Source organism: Fukomys damarensis, unplaced genomic scaffold (genome assembly GCF_012274545.1).
Source record: "Fukomys damarensis isolate Sample0158 unplaced genomic scaffold, DMR_v1.0_HiC HiC_scaffold_1, whole genome shotgun sequence".
Classification (NCBI taxonomy): Eukaryota; Metazoa; Chordata; class Mammalia; order Rodentia; family Bathyergidae; genus Fukomys; species Fukomys damarensis.
The window spans coordinates 49,688,648-49,711,807 of record NW_022900913.1 but is presented as its reverse complement, the minus strand read 5'-3'; the positions used below and the strand labels follow the sequence as shown (position 1 = coordinate 49,711,807).

General features: G+C 33.3%; 1 protein-coding gene across 1 annotated transcript in view; it reads left to right on the top strand.

Annotated features, from left to right (window-relative positions):
* Adamts6 (ADAM metallopeptidase with thrombospondin type 1 motif 6) overlaps positions 1–23,160 on the top strand; it is a 173,730-nt gene that overhangs the window by 126,110 nt on the left and 24,460 nt on the right. Inside the window, exons 14-15 of the mRNA XM_033761118.1 lie at positions 10,421–10,550; positions 17,931–18,135. Of these exons, the coding sequence (XP_033617009.1) occupies positions 10,421–10,550; positions 17,931–18,135 (335 nt within the window). The remainder of the gene's footprint in view (positions 1–10,420; positions 10,551–17,930; positions 18,136–23,160) is intronic.

The window sequence follows — 23,160 nt, the reverse complement described above, 5'->3', positions numbered from 1 at the left end:
GCAAATTCTGTGGAGAATCATGTTATATTTTCCATTCAAAAATATCTCCACTATTTTAAAAGTTTGTTTTTTCAAATATTGTCCCAAGAGCAATGGTTCTTAACTTTGATTTGCATTGGAAACACCTAGATAGACTATGAACTGTTCTGGGACTTGGATTGCATACCCCAACTCCCCCTACCCTATTTTATTTAATTAGTTATGTGTACGGTCTGGATATCAGATTTTGAAAAGATCCCTGGTAATATTTATTTATTTGACTGTTTTGAGACAAGGTCTCACTATATAGTTCAGGCCTACCTTGAACTCACTATGCAGACTAGGCTGGCTGCAAACTCATGACAGTTCTGTCTCAGGCTTCTAGAGTGCTGGGATTACAGGTGTGTGCCACCAGGCCCAGCCAGCCCTAGTAATTTTAATGTGCAACCACATTTGCCTTTGAAATAGATTGAAAGTTTTAATCTTCAAAGAAGTAATATTCAGTTGCAGATATCTTTGAGGGCATCACTAACACACGGTTATAAATTAGCTACTAGGTGAATGCAAAGGTTAATGAGACTTAGGGTGTCCGAGGTAGGAAAATAGACCTCAGTTGACACTCCTGCTACTTTGTACAGCTTGTTTTTCTAGGGTTTTCTATTTCTTTGTGTAGAACTAAAAAAAAAAAAAAATCATATACCAAAACTGAATTTGATTAGATTTCTTTTTTTAAATTTAAATTTAATTTATTGGTACATTCTAGGTAGATAGTACAGTTACATTCATTATTGGGATCTTGTACCTTTACATGCCAGGTCTTGGTTCTCATTTTTTCCCCTTGTCCCCACCCTCCCTTCCCCCCTTCAAACACTTTAATTCCATTTTACATTTTCTCATATTTTTTTCCTTTTCCCTTATTCCCCTTTTCCTATCCTTCTCACTGTCCCTACACCTTTGGTCCTTTTTTTCCTATTTGCTAATTGTCCCGTTAGGATCTTGAGTACTCTTTTAGTTTTTCACACTAGAGAAACTATTCGGTATTTGCATATGTGTGACATTTATTTCACTTAGGAGTATATCCTCCTACTGTACCCATTTATCTATGAATGAATCTACTTTCTCATTCTTTATGGCTGAGTAGTATTCCATTTTGTAGAAAAACCACATCTTCTTTATCCAGTTTCCAACTGATGGGCAGATGGGCTGTTTCCAAGTTTTAGCTATTACACACTGTGCCGCTATAAACATGGGTGCACATATATCACTGTGGTATGATTCTTTTAATTCTTTTGGAAAGATACCCAGCAGAGGGATGGCTGGGTCAAATGCAACCTCTAATCCTAGTTCTTTGAGATATCTCCATATTGACTTCCATAGTGGTTTGGTTAGATTTCTGATAAATAGAGGTATTTCTGCTACTTTGCTTTGCAGCCCAGGGGTAAAAAGATAAGTTAAAGCTATGCTTGAAGAGGGAGAAGAGACTGATATATTGTTTAAGACTATTTCTATATTTTATTTGACTATCCAAGAGCATAGTTTTGGGGTTTTCAGTTTGTTTATTTTTCATATGCTATTTGGTCATTGAGAAGTATTTATGGTTGTCATTATTTAAAATGCTCTTGTTACTTTTTCTTGTATACTTAGGTCATCAGTTAGCTTTTTGAAAATGTATTTAATACTTCTTTTATTTATTTGCTTCCCTGAATGTAATTTTAAGTCCTAATTTGTGTGTCTGTGTGCAGGAGAGACAGAGAGTGGTGGTGGGGTGGAGAAATGTAAATAAAATTTGAGGTTATTCTATATATTTCTTCTTTCCAGCTATGACAGATTCTTTTACCTGGGTCATTTGGATCCTTGTATATATTGGAGTATAATTGGAGTTGCTTTCTACTCTTTGAGATTTTTTAACATGCTTTTTAAGTGGCTTCCGATTACTATTTTGGATTTTCCTGATTTAGGGGCATAGGAAGTATCATGGAACTAAAAGGAAGTAAGATGTCCAGTAGCCCTACAATGGGCTCACAGGGGTGCTGCAGAATATTGTACCTTTTAAAGAAAATCACAGTGATAATAACTGTACGCTATACACATTTTTTACAATTAAGTTATTTGGACCTAACATTTTAATAAACAAAGCTCTCAGACTTTTTTCGTGTGTGTATGAGGTTCTATAAAAATATTATTGCAATACTAAGTGTTCCATGAACCAAAAAAGTTTGTGAACCCCTTAGTGTAATGTTAATGTCACTAGGATTAGCAAAACGTCACATCAATCATGTACAGTAAATGTTGAATTTCACTTCATTATAGGGGAAAATGCATATAAACCCACCATTCAGGGCCCTGGTGATAATCAGAATTTAGAAATGGAGACTTGCACTTCCAGATAAAGAACTAGAGATTTTTGAATAATATATGTTTCTCCTTCATATCCATATTAAGTATTTCTTCTGATGTGATCCTCCTGAATATGTTTCCTTCCTCTTTCTCCATTAGTTTGGTAAAAGTTTAGTGGATGAGAAAGCCAAAAATGTAAAAAAAGAAAGAGAGAAGGAAGGACATATTTAAAAAAAGCTTTTGATAAAATTATTTTCTATATGACTAATAGGTTTACAGAATAATCTATACTATTCTGTTTATTAAAAACATAATTTTCAAATGTGAAATAGAAAAAAAGGGCTAACAGTGTAGGGGAGGTGGGAAGGGCAAGGGAAAAGAAATAAGGGAAAAGAAAAAAATATGGGAAAATGAAAAAGTGGAAATAAAGTATTTGTAAATAGGGAAGGGAGGAGGGGGTGAAGGGAGGGCAGGGGTAAGGAGAAAAAAATGAGAACCAAGACCTGTCATATAAAGGTACAAGATCCCAATGATGAATGTAACTGTACTGTATACCTAAAATGTACCAATAAACTCAATGAGAAAAAAATAACATAATTTTCAAATTATTTTAATGAATCTGTCATGCAGATTATTTTAGCCTCTTAATGGTTGATTATTCTTACATTGTTCCAATGGAAATATTTATATTATATATTTATTGTTTTTAAGAATGATACAAGCATAGTATATATTTAAAAGACTAGGAAAGCTATCCTAAAATAGTAATTTTTTAAATTTTAAAGTAATTATTAGAAAAAGTATAATGTAATTTTTAAGCCAGTATTAAGCACTCGATAAAGAAAATGGCTCTTAAATAACCAGATAAAACAGAAGCAAATTCCTTACATTTTCACAAATATCCCTTTAATTTCTTTGCCAATTCTAAAATGTTTGCCTAACATACTTAACAGCACTAACAGGTCAATTCACATTATTTGGTGAGGCAACAGAATAGACTTGAAAGAAGTAAGAATTTTGAGACTTGACTTTTATAGACATAATAACAAGAATAATGACTGGCACTTGTATGGCAGCTTATAAAGGACACATACACTGTTCACTGTAACAGGAAGTAAAAGCAGAGGAGTCCCATCTGGAGCAGATAGAGCAAAAAAAAAAAAAAATTTAATTTCCAAATAGATTTGATTGAAATTTTGTGAAAGATATTTAAAAGGACTGAATTTTTTTCCTCATTGAGTTCATTGGTACATTTTAGGTATACAAAAAAAACAAAACTGAATTTTAAAGCTAAATTTATCTTTGACTTAGAAGTCACTATCAAAACGGATATTTTAGTTTAAAAAAAGAAAATAGCATGTTACCCATAGCCATTTATTTCCTTTTTAAAAAATATAGTTACTTACTTAGTTAAGAAAAATTGCCCATAAAAGGTATTTTTGGTGTGAGGTTGCACAATAAACTATTGTTTGAAGCTATGAGGGTCCTTTTATGTTTTATTTCTGTATATCCACACTTAGACACAAAACAGATCCCTGGGATGTTTTTAATAATTTTTTAGAAACTTGAAAAAAATGTGTCTTGAGGTTCTGCTGAAAAAGAACAATGTCCTTCAACATTTTGTGTGATTGGTTGTCCCTGGTATCACAGTAGGTACCTACCAACATCACAGCTTCTATAGTCTTTGGGTCTTTTGTAGTCAACTTTACCTGATTTCTATAAACTCTCATATAACATGTTCCTTTGAGAGAGGAACTCTCTACGTGTTTCTTCATGGTTGTGGCTGGATCACACTTCTGGAAGCTAATATGCTTATTCATTTATTTATCCATAATAACTATTTCTATTCCTATATAATCTATGTTTTTAAAAAAAATTCTTTGAGTTCTCCTATATAGTATTTCCAATACAATGTAAAAAGTCTTAAATGTAAAAGGTTATTTTTATAATGTTGACAATTTTTATGGTTTCTTGTGGCTTGGATTTTTCTCTAATGTTAAGATTTATATTTGAAGGCTAGAAATCTCTACTAACTCAAAACATTCTCCCTAATACTGGTTTTCTTCTTCTTTGATCTTTTCTTTTGCTATAGTGATTATATGCTTCCTTAACATGAACAGAATTTGGATGCATATTTACCCACTGAAAAACTTAGAAGCTAAAACCAAAATTTGAGAGCTTAAAAGTTAATCAGCTTGTTTATGATTTATCCTTCCTTTCACTGGAATCTGAGATGTTTATTCTTTAGTTCCCAGAAGGGAATTTATATATGATTAAAATAAAATGTTCTCTATAGGCAATAAATATATTACACTGTAGGGAAGAAGTTCCAAGCCTTATATTCTCAAAATTATTCTTTTAATATTTTTAATGAATATCAGAAATCATTAAACTATATATTAGAAACAAATAAACTCTTACTGATGATTTTTTTAGTAAGGTGGATTAATTATTTATATTAGGAAACTTGCCATGGCTTCTCAGCCTTTTGGCTAAGACCAAGTGTAGGAAACTTGCTATTCAAAAACTTCCTATTTCTAGTTCATATTTGGCCTCTCGACATGACAAACCCCTAAGACAAGTCAGAAGAACTAGTAAGACCTAAGGCTCTGAAAAAGATTTCAAAGCCAAATAGAAAATAACAAATGCCTGTTTTCTAGGGCATTATTCTAGGGCATTTCTACATAGTAAGGGGCATAGCAGACACAGAAGAGAGGTTAAAAAAACTGAATTCCAGAGACAACTTTTATAGAATTTTGGATCAGAAACACTAGAAATTATCTAATTCGATTATATCACTTTACAAAGCAGAATGAAAATTTGCCTTAGATCATTTACCTGACGAGAACTCAAAAAGAAGTAACTAACCACGGCAGAAGTTAGAGTGAGGAAAAAAGTGAGAACAAGGTAAAGTGATGGAGAATGACATAGTAATCTGGCTATGAAAAGAGTTCTTAGATCAGTGAGAATCAAGGAAAGAGAAATCACACAGCAATATAACAAAATGGCAAGGCAGTAACACTAAAAACATCACACTGAAAATGCAATATTTTATGAGGTAAGCTACCTTCCCTCATGTAATATAATTATATTTTCCTAAGCTCCCTACTCCTGTACTGATATAATCTCATTGAGGTCAAGATTGTCTTATTTCTTGTTTATGGTAATGAAAAATCATGCCTTAGATATAGTACGAACTGAATGAATTAGAAGTAAGTTAGATGCCTTTTTTTTTTTTTTTTTTTTTTTTTTTGGTACCTGGGATCGAACTCAGGACCTTGTCCTTGCAAGGCAGGTAGTGGCACCACTGAGCTAAATCCCAGCCCTAGATACTTTTTATTTTAAGCTAATACAAGTAGGTCTTAATAAAGAAAATATGAAAAATGCTATTCTTACTTTTGTGAAAAAATAAAATTTCATAAAAAATAATTAGAGAATAACAGTAGTTAGTATACTGTATATTGTGGTCTTTAAAAAATGGCCCCGATACTACTCAGAATATCGATAAAAAACTCTCTCTTACATACATGCATCCCATGTTTATAGAGCACAATTTATAATAGCTATATATGTCCATCAACTGATGAATGGATAAAGAAAATCTGACATTTAAATACAGTGGAGTGCTACTCTGTCATAAAGAAAGATAAACTTGAGGCATTCATAGGAAAATGGGTGCAAATTGAGAACATACTTTTAACTGAAGTAAGTCAGACACACAAACTTAAATATTGCATGGTTTCTTTTACATGACAGATAGATAGATACTTTTCACAGAAGAGATTATTGTTAATATTTAATAAGTAAAATGAAAAAATGGAAATAAAGTGTTTGTAAATGGGGACGGGAGGGCAGGAACAAGGGGAAAAAATGAGAACCAAGACCTGTCATTAAAAGGTACAAGATCCCAACAATTAATGTAACTGTACTGTATACCTAAAATGTACCTATAAATTCAATGAGGGGAAAAAAAAAACACTTAATAAGTAGTAGAGATTCTTTCTAGCCATAGTGTGATTTCAAATATACCCATTCTATATTGTAGAAAAATACAATATTTTTAGAGCAAAATTTGCCTTTTGCCATCCTGTTTCTTCAGGACATCTGCTTTGTTTAGGTCAGAAAGGAAGACACTGGAAAGACAGAGAAGAGAAAGACAAAAACTACCAGCAGACTATTCAGAATAAGGAAGCCGTATGGATAGAGTTGATTGGTACCTGGATGTCAGCTGTTAGATCCAAGGCAGATGAGCTTTGCTCTGCCCTGCAATCGTTGTGTCTGGCCAACTATTACACAGCACAAGAGCCAGATTCCAGCAGTGTAAGGCAGAGAAGAGAGTCATGTTTTTTCCTGGCATGTATTGCTCTTTGGATGCTATCTGCACTAACATTTAGATTAAATTAATGCTTCTGGTCATATGCTTTGTATACTGTGGTTATATAATGTTGTCTCGGTTGCTAGCTACTTTGGATGCTGTGGTAAGACAAATCCTAGGGTCTTGCATATGATAGACAAGCACACGGCCACTGAGCTACAGCCTTAGCCCAGGGATTATATTTCTATGTTAGGAACCCTCATACCATCATATTTGATTCTCTGATATAAAAAAAGTCAAAAGTTACACAAATTAAAGGAATGAACAAGTATTCATCTTTTAGAGGATTTAAAGTATTGGCAAAATTTGAGTGTTTACTTAACTTTTGTAATGTGAAATCACTTTTTAAAACATAGGTGAAGGATGAAATTAAAAATAGGCATAAAGTTTGTATGTCAGTAACTTTAAGTCTTTCAGAATAAAATATAAGTAATGCAGTTTTAAATTTGGCTAATTAAATTCTGCAAGACATCTTTCTATCTCTAAAACATATGAACACTAGAATTTTGGATTTGGTTAGATGTATACTAGCTGATCATGAGGGGGGGCTTACAAACTATTAAATCTTTAAATTTGGAAGCATAGTGGTTTTGTGTAACTGATGTAATTATTCCCAACAGAGTTTAAAATCAATTTAGCAATGTTTTACAGACTATTTTAAAAGAAGCTATGTGTAAAAGACTTGATCATATAAAAAGATTCCAAATTCTTTTTCTCTTGTTGACATAAATTATTTCCATTTGATCTATATTTTCTACTTTAAAAAATTAAAAGTTGTATTTGTCTCAATTCAAAAGTATATTTTAAAAATTTATACATTTAGGTGCACTGGTTTACACAGTTATCCTGTTGTTACTGACTTAAAATCAAAGCAGAAAAAAAAAATCTGTAAACCTGCCATTTGTGGGAGTAAAAGTTGTAAGGGGATTTGTATGTTGTTAGAGGAAAATAGTAGAATGTTGTAGGAAAATCTGGAATAGATTACGGGTACAGCAATTCTTGAGTGTGAAATACCACACTATCTAATATGACAGTTTTGAAGAAAATTAATAAAATATGACTACAAGGAAAATGCATCTTCATAAAATATAGAGCAACTTTCGCTCTTTAAGGACTTTAATTTTTCCTTCAGAAAAAAAAATCATTCAAAAATTACGAAACTGGTATATATAATCAGAAATATTCTTAATTCCTAGATTTTAATAAACCCTAACCAAAATTAAGTCAATTTATTCTTAGCACTTAGTCCAATATCTTATAAGAAGTATTTGCATTTATTAACTATTATCTGTTGAATGAATGAATGAGTGAATGACCCGTGAACCATATTAATCTGGCAATTTATATATGTATGTAATTAAACCAACTGCTATATCTCACCAAATAGCAAAATAATAATAAAAAATAAAGGTCTAAGCTATGAGACTATGAATAATTTTTATTTTGTTCCTTCTAGTTTTTCATATTTTTAAGAATAAATGTTATGTAGAAAGTTTTTTCAGAACACATACATGGAGCTGGGCATGGTGGTGCATGCTTGTAATCCCAGGATTTGGGAGGCTGAGGCTGGGGGATCACTGCAAGTTTGAGGCCATCCTGGGCTACATACTGAGTTCAAGGACAACCTGATCTATATACATTGTGAAACCCTGTTTTGTTTTTTTTTTAATACATGGTTAGACTTTTCTTGAAATATAAATCTCTGTTAATTATCTTTACTAATGTCTCATCTGTGATTCAAATCACAAGCACTCTGCTTTAAATTGAAGGCTATTTTATGTAAAATTACTCAACATTTGTAGAGTGAATGTAAAGAAAATAGAATTTATCTTAACTGTAAAAACTGGCTTAATTCTTCTGCCACTGAAACAAAACATCAGATCCATTTTGTGGAGTTAAAAATGTATATGCTTTTCTGAGAAACAATCAAGATATTCTATTAAACACCATCATTGCTTTTTTAAGTATAATCACATTTGAATGAATTTCCTGATTTAAGCAACATATTGAACCAGAATGGATGGATAATCTGAGCCACTGCTGTAGTTGGTAGTTGAATACTATGACTAATAGTAGAAGTATTTGTCTAGGTGGACCACATGGATTGAGTTATCTGCCCACTGAATGACACAACAGGGAGGTAATCTGATGAATATCATGGAACATCTGTGGATAGATTACAGCTATGCCTGATGTGAATCATTTTTCCCTCAAAAATCTAAAGTTTAATAGTTAAAAAATTCCAAACTGTTGTCATCGCATAAACTGAATTGTTTGGCCTATTCTAGGGGTTGGGAGGGAATGAGTACAATACAATAGTTTAAAATATTTTGCCAGTAAACTGTTTGGCTATGTTTTAGACTCCTAATTTAGGAAAACCTAAAATTTTGTTGCTGAAAGTAGAAGCCTTAAGTTGGTGCAAGCTATAAGAATGCCACTGTCATGAAAACTATCAGATCTAAATCTCATGAGCTTGTCAGTCTTTAAATTCAAAGGACTGAAAGTTGTATAACATGCCAACTGACGAACTCCTATGGGTGAAATTTCCTGTGACTGAATCTTAAGGGTCCTTGAAGGAAACATTTGATGTCTAGTTCTTTAGGTGACTGTTTCCTTCATCAAATGAACCTTTTTAACATGGATTTTTCTAATTTGTGATCAAACTTTTTTTTTTTAGGGCTCTATTACTTTAAACAACTGAAGAAAAAAAAAAAAAAACCCTGAAGGATTGGCTAAAGGAGAAGCTGTGATTTTCTAGATACTGTTAACACAATTTTTACAATTCTTCCTGGGAAATTTAGCTTGCCTGTTAAAGGAATGGTGTTTGTGATTGGGTGGACAGCTTGGTTTATGCTTTTCTTTCCCTTTTCAGGAGAAACCTTATATGGTTTGAAATATTAAACATCGTCTTATAGTTTGGTTTGCTCCTCTTCAATGTCTTGATATACCTGTTTTTGCTTCTTTTAATTCCTTCACGCTAAAGAGAAAATGATCTTTACAAATAAGTGTTTACAAACATTTAGAATTTCCTAATGAGAATATTTTTAGGTCACCTAGATTAATATTTTAAGAGCAAGGTAACTATTTTATAGATCAATTTTTGAACAAAGCATGTGTCTCTTTGATAATGGTATCAGTAGGTATCCAACACTGTTATGACAAATAGACTAGCAGGTCATAGTCCAAAAAGGGATCAACTGCAATCTCTAAGTGCTAAACTACATGGGCTTTTGGAAAGACACATATGTAAATGGAGGAAACAAATGAAAATTTAGCCTAACAAAGACTAAATTTGATGGGGTTTGTTCTACAAAATGTCAAAAAGCAAATTGGTCCCTAGTGCTTTATTTTTAATTAAATATAGAGCCATTGTTTTGCACTGAGATGTATATTAATAATTTTTTTCTGATGTTTTAGGAAATTTAAATTTTATTTTTTATTTTTAAGGAAAGCACAAAGATGAATATATAAATGGGAATACTAACATTACTTGTGGTTTCTTTTCTGAACTTGAAAACTGTTAATTTCTAAATATAAAGGCAATAATTTTGACTAAAATTTAAACATAACGACCAGGACTTCTCTCCTTTTTAGAGAAGCAGTCCACTGTTTCTGGAACAGATAAGTCATCAGCGATCCAGTGAGGTTGATTCCCACAGAGGAAAGCTATGCACACATAATTTATTGGAAGGTAAACTACTCTTCAATGAATGTTCTCCTTTTTTCAAGGTGTCCAGAGACAGGAGGTGGTCTGTAAAAGGTTGGATGACAACTCCATTGTCCAGAACAGTTATTGTGATCCTGACAGTAAACCACCTGAAAATCAAAGAACCTGCAATACTGAGCCCTGCCCCCCCGAGTAAGTAAGAGAGAGAAATGAGAATTATTTTCTTCAGGTACCCAGGAAAAACATGATGTGTTCATATTTAGAAACATATTCATGTTACACAAATGAATTAGATGGAAAGAAAAGGAGAAACTACCATAGATGGTAGAATTTTGATGGATTTTTACTAGATAAGGATTCCTATTCATCCATAGGTTTCAGTTATTGACTCCTTTAAAGAAAGAACGTCAATAAATTTGGTCCTAGTATAGTGAGGGAAAATATATTTCATCAACTTTAAGGCACACTCGTCTTTTCATATTTTAACATTTTGAATGTAGATTCATTTTACAGCTGATGGTGTTACCTTAATTGGTATTTCCCCCCTTTTTAAATGATATATAAAATAATGGTGTTTAAATGAAATTCCATTGTTAGAGGGCATCTGGTCTTCTGAGTGTTGGGCACAGATACACAGGTATACTTCAATCTGTAATGATTAATTTAGCAGCTACAACTCACTATAAAGGAAAGCATAGGAAAGCCATCTTTATGATGACTTTAAAATGAGACCTGCTGGCAGTGAGCCACATTTTCTAATCTGTGAGAACAGAAAGATTTCTTGATTGAATAAAAGGCAATAATTATGTAAAAATAGATTAGGGGGCTAATTTGATCATAATATTGATCTCTACATGTATTTTTCCTAACACTGTGTGAATGTCATATTTGAGAAATCAGATTAAACATTAACCCTTTGGTCACATAATTTTCCCAATATGAAATTGATAAGGAAAAGAAAAGTAAGCAAATGAATTTACATGTCCTAAACTCTTTAGAATTGTAGAGGAGAGTTTTATAATGAAGCAACCCCCTTCTAAAAATGATCATATTGGAGTCACAAAAACCTGAGACTTAACACTTGATAAAATATCCAGGTTCCTCATATCTTAAAGCAAGATATATCTCTTAATATTTGTTCCCAAACAGTAATGACTTATGAATTTATATTATCCTAAGTCAGTATCTGCCTGAACAATTGAATCTACTAGTCTCTTGAAAAGATTTATAGTAGTAGCTACCGAGTACGGACATAAAGTACCTAGAGTGGTAGACATTTTTATTTTAAGATTTTGTAAGTTTATGCCTATTCTTTTAAAAATATGATCACCATGTAACTAATTCCTTAAAATGCAAACATGAGAAATATGGAAATGTGACCTATCATGTATGTCACGAAACAAGTGCTTTTTTTCCCCACCAGTTATGTTTATCTCAAGATAAAACTGAAAACATGCAGAAAACAAAGTGATGCTCAAAATCCATAGGCTAATTTTGTTCCTTCAATTTTTTTCAATAACCTCTGTATGCTTCATGTAATTATGAATGTCAACTCATCAAGTTAATTCCTTTAAAATATAGATTTTTAAGTATCATGTTTGGCATTTAATCAGCCATGTAAGGTATCTGAATGGAACTGCTTAAACCTATTTAATTTTGGTCTAAGTTTTATTTAAGTTTGCATACTTAAATGTTCTCAGAAATTTCAACCATTGATCATTCTCTCCCATACATTGTAGGTTTGATTATTACATTAGAGTTCTTTAATGATTTCAGATTAATCATGATATTAATATACATGATTAAAATTGTTTCCTCATACCTTCCCTCTTATAAGTCTGTCTGAAATGAAATTACTTATTTAAGTTTGGATGTGAGGCAATGGAATTCAAAAGAGAAGAATAGAGGCTATACACCAAAATAGAAAAATTTAGTCTGATATCAGTTTTCTTTTTAAAAAATATCTAAAGTATATATTTTAACTATTACTAGTCCATTTTAAAATTAGTTTTCATTTTCTTCTTTATTCATTTGAATTCATGCTGTGAAAGAGGAAATCATGATTCTTTAGAACAGTTGTCATATGTAATAAGATTCCCAGTACACATTGGTATAAAATGGATTAAAAATTATAGAAAGACTACTATACTTTAGTAAGATTGAGTGTGAAACATCTTGTTTTTTTTCAGTTGATGATGTGATAGGCACATAAACTAAAAGAAGAAAAAGCATTTATAGTGCTTGTTAATGTTTTCATGTATTTTCAGTCTTTTTTCCTATGTATACATAGGCATCTATATGTAACAAAATGGTGTACTACCTAAGATACTTTAGTCATATGGTCATCTCTTAACATATTTTGAACATATCTTGGACAGCATTTAGTAGATATGTCATTGCTTATTTAAACTAGTTCTTCACTGTTGTGCAAATTTGACTCTGTATTAGCTTTTGAGCTCCTGTGATACCACAGCACCAACTGTTTTTACCACTAAAACTCTGCTCTCCATAGTTATGCCCTTATGCTAAATAAATGGGAATTGAATTTCTGGCTCAAATGGGTACACATTACTCATTGAGACATATTGTCAAAGTGTCCTCTAGAAAGATTGGATGAAGATATATTCCCACAAACAAGTGTGCAAGATTGCTGTTTCCTTGAATTGAACAACTGTTACTAGTTTAAGATTGTCTTGTTTATTATATGGGTTTAAAAACCTGATATGTGATTGTTTTTGTGTTTCTTAGATTGTTGATGGGACTGAACATTTAAAAATTATGTTCAGTAGCCATTTGTACTACTTCTTTTTCTCTTCATGGTCTGTCCCATTTTTCTATGGAAGTATTCATTTTGTTATTTATTCTTATCAACTCAATGTGTATTTTAACCATATTAAATAGTTTATTTGTGTTCCAAATATTTTTCCCAGTTTGTCATATGTCTTTCATATTATTTATAGTGTTTGGATTTATTTTTACTGGTAAAATTTTTTAAAAATTTAGGAAAACTATAAAACTTATTTCTTTCATTGGTATAGTATTTAGAAGATTTCACCCACTCTGACATTGTGCTTTCAAAATTCCTTGTATTTTAATGTAAACTTTAATTTATCTGAAATATATTTGCCTGACTTGAGGAAGGAATCTATATTTTCAAGTGTTGTTTTCCCAGTATCAATAATTTAAAACTTAAAGTTTTTAAAAATCAGAAAATATTTTTTCAAATAATGAAATATTGAAAATGTCTTTAGTTATTTAAGAGCACTTGTAAGTAGAGTATGGAAAAACAGAGAACACTGAGCTATGTCACTGCATAAAGAAAATGATACAAAAGGAGCATAGGCAGAAATAAAATAGCAGTGTTGATTTGGAACACTGTGAAGGGCCAACACAGTTCTTCCTAGGAAAAATCAGCGTGCTCACACAGCACTTTTTAGTAAGGAAGAGTATAGTAGTGAAGGCGGTGAGGTAAGTAATGAAGCCATGGCATAGGCTTAAATGATTAGAAAAAAAGAAAGGAGTTGATATTAAAGGGTATGACTGATACTATCTTGTGTCACCTCTTTACGAAAAGGAAGCAGTGCTGAGTTGGAATCCAAAGACAAAAACTAACAGTTCAGTTTTTACCATGCTTTTTTTTTTGTCTTGTTTTTTGTTTTTTTGATACTGGGAATCGAACTTGGGCGCTTGTGCTTGCAAAGCAGGCGGTGGAACCACTGAGCTAAATCCCCAGCCCTAAAATGCTGTTTTAATAGCAAGAATATTTCTACATAATGACTTATTGTGAAGAATCCTTAAATACTAAATATTATTCCTGTATGATTTTGTGGTTTGTAAATTTGTGATAGTCAAAGTAGTAAACACTATATGACTATTGATTTTTTAATTTTAGGAAAATGTCTGTAGAATATTTAGGATGTAGAGTATTCTGCTCAGTATTAGTTTCACTTTCTAATTAGCTGGGGGATAAAGAATTTCTCATTTACCAACTTTTTGATTTGAAAATCTGTCTAAAGAATATTTTAGCACCTAGGCAAGTTCTAATAACTTTGTAAGTAGACAATAGGTTATATAATTGAATCTCTCATTGATTAAAGATGTTATTGCCAAATTCTGAAAAATTTTAAAAATTTTTGCTCTGTCATATTTATAAAAAGAGTTGATGATTAGATTTGTAACCTAGAACTAAGACTGGGAAATCAGTCCTCTCTCCATATGTCTTTGTGTTCTATCAGTCCAGCATTCATTCTCTTGCCCGCTCTGTCTTCCCTATTTCCCCCTCCCTCTTTATTTCTTTCCCCCTTGCCCTCTACTCTCCACCCCTCTCTCTTAATCTGAGTATTTAATATCAATTTAATTTTATATATTCTGCCATTTTCCTTTAAATTGCAAAGCAGAAATAACATTAGAAAAATATTTTGTATAATGTCTTTCATATTTCCTCCTTCAGATTAATGTAGTGATATTGTTGTTAGTATCATCAGAGACTGAGAATGCAGATAAGATTATACAGGTTTCAGCAAGTCACTCTTATTTTTGATGCACATGAGTCCTGCTAATTATTAGCATCCAATGGATTTGAAGGCACTTTTGAGGATGAAGACTATGTAATCTCTGAATGTTGGAAAGACCTCAGAAAAATACATACACACTTACATACATACATACATACAGTCCTAGGATTGTTCAGGCTATAGATCTAGCCATTGACATTCCCAGGGAGAATGTGCTTATATGTTTACCACTGTGTTTAAAAGAGAAGAAAACAAATAAACAAAAGATAGAAAACTAGGGAGAATTCAGGGTCAAGTAAGTGGAGAAGGAAGATGAAAGGAACAATATGTCTTAACTATACAGGTAATACAGAGACTGAGACAAGCAGATGTAATGGTAAAATCGTAAAAGTGGGGTGAAGTTTAATCTTTCAGAGAGACACGGGAAGGGATAATGTGATACACAATAAGGATGCAAGATGGGCTGAAGGTGAAGCCTAAAAATAAAGTCAGAAAGGAAGTTAGGAAAATGATAAATATTCTTACTTACATATATTTTTAAAGTAAAGGGTAGAGTGATATATCTAGGCTAAGTTTCTGAGGAGAGATGATTGGCAATAAAAGAAGGGGCAAAGAATAAAAAGACAGAGGTGGCCTGACCCCGTACTCCAAAGAACAGCGACACCTCCTGAATCACTGCCGTTAACTCTGAGCACCTGTGTTTAATTTGAAGGTCTCCATCCCTCATACATTCTGAGGCCTAATGAGATCATGACTGGAGGTGGAATGACTGAGCTTTTTGTGGCTGACTTGTACACATTTCTGTTTTATTCTCCAACCTTAGTGATGAAATCACTGTTGCAAATTGAATCAGAGTTTCACTATGGCCAGCATGCAAGTATTATTCTCAGTACACATTTTTTTCCTTACCAAAAATGGTACTAACAACTTGGGATCATGTTCATCAGTGGAAAACAAAAAAGAAGCAATATGAGAATCATTTTAAATCTCCTTTGGAAAATTCCTTAACAGAAAAAAAATGTCAGTGTCAGATTTTTTAAATCCAGGATTAAATGATCACTCCTTAAATAGGTTTTAGGTTAAACATTTTTAGATTTTGACAAAAAATATTTTGAATTTTAAAAACTAACCATGATATTTCTAATGGTGATTTTCCTCTGTAAATAATAATAATATAAAAATAATGAATAAAGGTTATTGTGGCCTTTTTGGTTAAATGCAGACTCAAATTTAGGAAAGTGGTAATCTGACCTCACTAAGTTATTACATTCTATATACAAAACTAGTGTAGTAGAGCTATTCTCATGGAGCTAGTGAGGAATTTGTTCTTAAGCTTTTCATGTTCTTTTCTCTGGCTACTCGCCTGCCTGAGAGCATAAACATGTTCATTGATTATTGTTGCATGACTTGTAATCATGGATTGAAGAAAATATCTTGTGACTTACAGTTCTTATTGAACAATATTTAAAGGTAAAAATTTGTATAAATACCAATTGATAAGGGATTGAATTATTGTCCCACCCTTGCTTTTCTCATGATGTTGGAGGATGTGTTCTCATGATGTTGCTTTCTTCTATGAAACAAAGCACAATGCCTTGAACAGAGCAGGCATTCAGCAATATGTATTAAGCTAAATACAATCGTATATCAGCTAAAACTGTGGTTGCAAATAATAAAATTTCAGCTTGAGCTAACTTCTATACTTAAAGTTTATGTAACAAAGCTGAGAGAAGTATAAGTAAAGGGTAGACCTAACAAGAGGAATTGCTAGAACCAGTGACTCAGAAACTCTCAGGACTTTCTAGCTTTTCTGCATTCCTTCACATCAGCTAAATCTACTTGAGAGTGGTCATGGCCACCAAAAACTAGACTTAGGTCCTTGTACACCTTTGTGAGCAAACAGGAAAGAGCCCCCTTTACTCCAGTTGAGATATAAAATTTCTAAAGCAGAATTCTCATTGGCCTGAGTTGGATCATTTTCACATCTATTGCACTTTTTTTTTCTGCTTCCAGGAAAGTGAGTCCTGCAAAAGTGTTACCAAAACCCCCCAAAATTATGTGAATATGAGAATTCATTAATGATTTCAAGGAAAATGAGTGGTATGCCTACAAATTTGAGATGTATTCATTTTAAAACATTTGAGTTTCTTCCCGCATTAGCTGTATAGAAGCTTATTTAGGGAGCAAGGGGTCAAAACAAGGAATCTCTTATCTTTTCATGGTGCTAGCTTAGGGTTCTACTTTTCTGAAGGTGTTTTAAGACACATATCCTCAGTATGGATACCTGGGCCTTCTGTGCCCCTTTAAGGACTAGAAAGGCATACTGCCTTCAAACTAGTTCATTTTGAGAAAATAGAAAACAAATCTTCAGCTCCTTTTGGATGATTTTAGCATACAATTCTCAATTATGGGAAAATAAGCCTCAAGTAATAATAATAGTTATACTTTCTTGTTCACCATGTGCAACGTTCAAAGGTTTGTGAAAGCTAGCCAGTACTTGTGTGTGGGACCCTAGGATTAGCATGTCTTCTCTTGTTCCTATTCAGTATGTCAAATTTGTAGCTTGAAAGTGGTTGTAAAGAGGAATTCACACTACAAAACTGGCAAATGTCAAAAGTCAGAACTCCCTTCTCCCAGTGATAAGCATGTACCAGCACACACTGGAAAATTTAAATGTATTATTTAATCTTCATGGAAATCCCATGAAATATCTGTTATCCTTACTTTACAAATTAATAAAAAAGGAGAAAAGTAAGAAGTCTAAAAAAATCCCATAGTGCATTACTGTTTAAGATTAGGTTCTGAAAAAAAAAAAAAAGATCTAGGTTCTGCTTTCTCTAAAGCCCATGTACTGCACTTCAGAAGGCAACTTACTAACTGAACTGTTTCTTCCTTATCAGCTCTTCCATTTTCCATTGATTCTGTCAACCAACCAATTTGAAGTGTCATCTTTTCCAGGAAAAGAATGTAGTCCATTCATTTAAATGCTCTCACTGAGCTGCAGATCTCTGGATACACTGAAGAAATGCTTTTCTGAATCTTCTGTTTCCTACTGCAGGTGGTTCATTGGGGATTGGCTGGAGTGCAGCAAGACTTGTGATGGTGGGATGCGCACAAGGGCAGTGCTCTGCATCAGGAAAATTGGACCTTCCGAGGAGGAAACACTGGACTACAATGGTTGTTTAACGCACCGACCTATTGAAAAAGAGCCCTGCAACAACCAGTCATGTCCACCTCAGTGGGTGGCTTTGGACTGGTCTGAAGTAAGGAAATCTGAGGCTGTAGGTTTTGAGATGTCTTAATTATCAGTACCAAAGCATTTAATATTAAGGACACCTGAGCATGTGAGCATCTTAGAACTTAACAAGTAAGAACTGCATAATAGTGAATTTGGTTATGTTGTATTTTATTGCTACCTCTTTGGAAGTAAGGAAAGTGAGAATCTACTCATCAATTTAATTAAATGTAGTCTAAAGTGAATTTGAAATCATACTATAGTAGGTACTCATTAGATTTTTTACCTTCTTACTATTAAGCAGCATTACAAGAATTAGTGATATGTGGTCAAAAGGAGAGTCAAGAACTTTTATTACCCTGAAACTATTGAAGACCTAGAGTGACATTTTTAGGATCCTAATTGGAAGGCACAAACTTTTTGTATCTTTTATTTCAAGTACTATAACAGCCTAATATATAACTTTTAACTATGAATTTATATAAATTCAACATGTGATAGGTTTACATTTATTTTAATTGTTTCTCTTTGAACCTAAAGACATGGAACTGAGGGACATAACATATCAAAAGTCAAATTCAAATTTTACAATTATCCTCACTTATATGATTAATGTATACAATTTAAGATTTTGGGGAGGGCCAGGGATTTAGAATCAGGGGTTCAGCCACCTGCCTCGCAAGTGCAAGGTCCTGAGTTTGATCTCTAGTACTAATAAAAAGATTTTGGGGGCATACATGTAGTCAAAGTAGCCTAATATAACCTTAAGGCACTCAGAGAAATAATCTTATGGAGAGTGGGTGAGAGACAATTAATTTTTGACTCCTCAGTGTGCTTGAGATATATACATATGCACACTATAGCATTCTCAACATTTCCCAAAGAAGAGCAAAGTCCTTTTATAAAAATGTTGGCATTTTTAAAAAAGGTACCTGGCTAGAGATAATTATTTCAAGGCAGCAAAACAGGATGCATTTCAGACTCTATTCTAATATATCCTGCCAGAAACATTGTAGTATTGCTTTGGGTATTTCCTGTAGACCTCATGAGTTTGTCAAACACAAACCAAAAAGAAAATTAAATATTGTTCTTTAAGGATATCTATATGTAAGTATTCTTCCTGTAAATCTTTACTACTTGAGTGGCTTGTGTTTAAGATGCTACACAGCAGTGGAGATTCTGACTGGTTGTGGTTATCAACAGAATATTTGGCAGGAATTGGGAGTGTTCTCTCAACTGTCTTGGCCATACTCCAGCTCCAGGAATTATATTCTGCCTACCTAACTTTCATTTATAGTTTCAATTAAATGTAGAGACATTGGTACTATCTAGCCCATGGTTGTAGAAAACACTAGAGATTTCATTTCCTAACAATCAGGGCTTCAACTTCTAAATTCATATTAAAGATGAAATCCACTGAGAAAAAAATAGACATTCAGCAGCAATGTGTTTATTAGTACTCAGGATTCTTATAGAAATCCATAAATACTGATTATAATGACACATTTATGATTGCCTGTAACACTTTCAGGGTTTGAGGTCAAGTCAGTAAGTATATTGAATGCTTACTGGGATGGGCATTATGGAAAATATGAAGGAATCTAAAGACTTGAGAAATGCAAAAAATAACTCATGAACCAACTACAGAATAATATGACATTGTTTAATAAATAATGGATTGTGATGTGTAAATGTATAACTGATATAAAAATTCAGAGCTGAGAAGTCAAGGTTGCTTGAAATAAGATCAGAAATCTTTTTAGTTAATAGGAGTTGAACTGAATGTTGTATGGTAACAGAATTTGAAGAGAGTAGTAAATCTGGGGAAGGTATTCCTAAAAGGACTGAACAGAAATACAAAATTGTAAGAGAATGCAGGGTGAGAGAAAAGCGTTTAAGAATAAGTTGAAGATGAGATTGTGTAAAAATAATAGATAACAGGGCTGGGGATTTAGCTCAGTGGCTCTGTCACCGGCCTTGCAAACCCAAGGACCAGAGTTCGATCCCTTGTACTGGGGGAAAAAAAATGTAATAGATAACAGAAAGTCTTGATCATAGAACTCTAGGCCATATCCTCCTTTGTAAGCAGAAAATAGAAGAAATTTTTGTTAACTACTAAAATACCAAACCTTACTTTTATACATACTCATTTCACATTGGTCTTCTGACTGACACTTTTCTGTATCATAGTATTTTTGTTTAAAATAAGACAACCTGGGCTGGGGATTTAGCTCAGTGGTTTGGTGGCCTGCCTTGCAAGTGCAAGGGCCTGAGTTCAATCCCTGGTACAAAAAAAAAAACAAAACAAAAAACAAAAAACAAATATAATCACCTTGAGAAGTAGCTTATCTTACTGATATGTTACCATTCAAAATGTTTTAAGGTTGTTTTTTGGTTTTGTAATTTTTTTAGAGTTCAATATCACACAGATTGTACTTACCTGCTCTTAGATTTTTCCTCTCTCCTTGATTGAACCCATGGACCACTGAGCTGTATCTCCACGCATTTTTTTTTTTTTTTTACACAGGGTACCACTAAATTGCCCAAGCTGATCTCAAACTTGTGATCCTCCTTCCTCAAACTCCTGAGTAGCTGAGATTATAGGGATTTGCCCTGTTCCTGGTTAAAAATTTTTATCCTTATCTATCCAATCTTTAAGGTAACATGTTCAAATATCTATAAGAGTCTCATTGACACTCCTGGAGGCTTCCTGAAGAAATACATAAAAGCTGAGGTTACTTTTAATCACATTTCTGAGGTTAAAAGCTTAGGGGAAAGAAGTGGTGCTGGGAAGGTGGAGGCATATGTTGGGACTATCAGTTCAGACAAAGCTTTGGTAGCTACTATTATCTCTCCTCAGATGACCCAGGAAGACTACTGGGAGGGCAGGTAGTAAGCATAGGTTAAGAGGTGCCGCCATTTACTGTCTACATAAACACCATCTTTACACCACCAATTTTTGGCCAAGAGCAAAGCAATGAATTTTGCCCCATACAGTCTTTCCTATTTATTTTGCAAAGGGTAAACTGTATTCTCAGACTTTTACTTTCTTACTTTACCATGCAGCCCACCTCACCTGGATGGGGTAAAAATAAATAAGAATAGGTATTAAATGAAATAAATGTCTGAGTAACTATGGAAAACAAAGTGAAAACAAGGAACCTGTTCTTCCCAGAGGACTGGGACACCTCCTAATGAAAAGAACAGGTCCCAGCAGAAGAGCAGGCAACATTCAATCCTTGTCACTTAACCTTTTGCAAATATTTTACACAATTTTTGTTTGACACACCCATGAAAATTTCCTTTCTTTTTCTGCTCTCTCATTTCTAACTCAGCTGTTGAGCTCTGCTAATCACAGGGTGAGGTTCAGTTGGTGAAAATATGCTGCAGAAGGAGGAATTCACCTTTTGACCCTTACCTTTTCTTTGTCAGCTACTCTTAATTTCTATTGTTGTAAAGCCAGCAACCATTTCCCAATCAGTTAAATCCACCCATTGCTTGTGGAAGAAGAGGGAAAAAGGCAAATTACTGTGGTGGGAAGTGGCTCATCTGAAGCCTTCCATGAAATTAATGAAGTCACAGCTTTCCTGTTTTCTGTAATCTTTCCTTGATCTTGTGATCGCCCATACTATGTTGGACTTTAGGGAGGTTTTCCCCCTCACTTGGCAATAGGTTTTAAAATCATTTTTGCATACCGTGGATGAGTTTCAGCCATCCTAACCTATTCTTTTGAAGCATCAGAATGGTTTCTTTGACTCCCACAGAGTACCCACTGAAAAAGTTCTGTTTCTTGTATTTCTCTTGGATGAGTGCATTACTAGCATCATACTGAACTGACTTTATAAGACTTACATTTAGGTATCATTACTTAAGAAGGCCTGGAGGTAGGAAGGCAAGGCAAGGACTTCCCTATAAGGATCTGTGTCTTATTTGAGAAGACAATTACTACATCACCTGCATACTCTTAAATTCTAGTTAGGTCCTGTGGCTAAGTAAATTAAATCCACTTCTGCAGTGAGAACTGGATGTAACTTTGTGGGGGGGGGTTGGAGACTGAACCCAGAACCTTCACACTGAGTTAAAGTCCCCAGTCCTTATTTTGAGACAGGGTTTCATTAAGTTTCTCAGGCTGGGCTGAAACTTGCAATCCTTCCCAAAGTGCTGGGATTGCAGATATGCACCACCACATCCAGACCAAAAATGTTACTACCTGTATTTCTGTTTGTTACAAGTGAGCACTGAATTGTTTTCCCTGCTGTGATTTAAAATATGTTTTTCTGCAAAATACTTTTTTTGTTTTCATGACCATGTAACATTAAGCATAAACGTGTATTATAAAAATCAACTCCTATATCTCACTGAGATGAAAAGAAAAACATGCTCGGATCATATTTTAAATAATTATAAGATTCTAATTATATAGGGTTGGGGATTTAGCTCAGTGGTTCCACCGCCTGCCTTGCAAGCACAAGGTCCTGAGTTATCACTGATATAAAAAAAAAAAAAAAAAAAAGAGAGAGAGAGATTCAAATTATATGAATAAAAGGAAAGAATAGATGTTTACCAGTAATAAGGAAAAATAGAAATAATTTTTTTTTTTTTTTGGTTTTTTGAGACAGGGTCTCACTATGTAGTTGAGACTGACCTGGAACTCACTATGTAGCTCAGGCTGGTCTCGAACTCACAGCGATCCTCCTGCCTCAGCCTCCCGAGTGCTGGGATTACAGGCGTGTACCACCACACCCGGCCTAGAAATAATTTTATTAAAAAATGAATTGTCTACTGAAATAATACCTCCCACCCCACTACTTAATGGTTTATAAGAAAGAATGGAATAGATTTTGATATTTATAATTATTCTTTAACAAAAAACTTTTTACTACTGAGCTAAGTATTTTAAATTTCTTCTAAATACTAATGGATTCTATTTCCTATTCAAAAATGTGTAAAAACATGCTCTTTACTTGCATATGTACCAGGGATTATCTCTGGAGAATACTTATTATTCATATATATATATATATATACATATCGTCATGACTATATCTTGCTT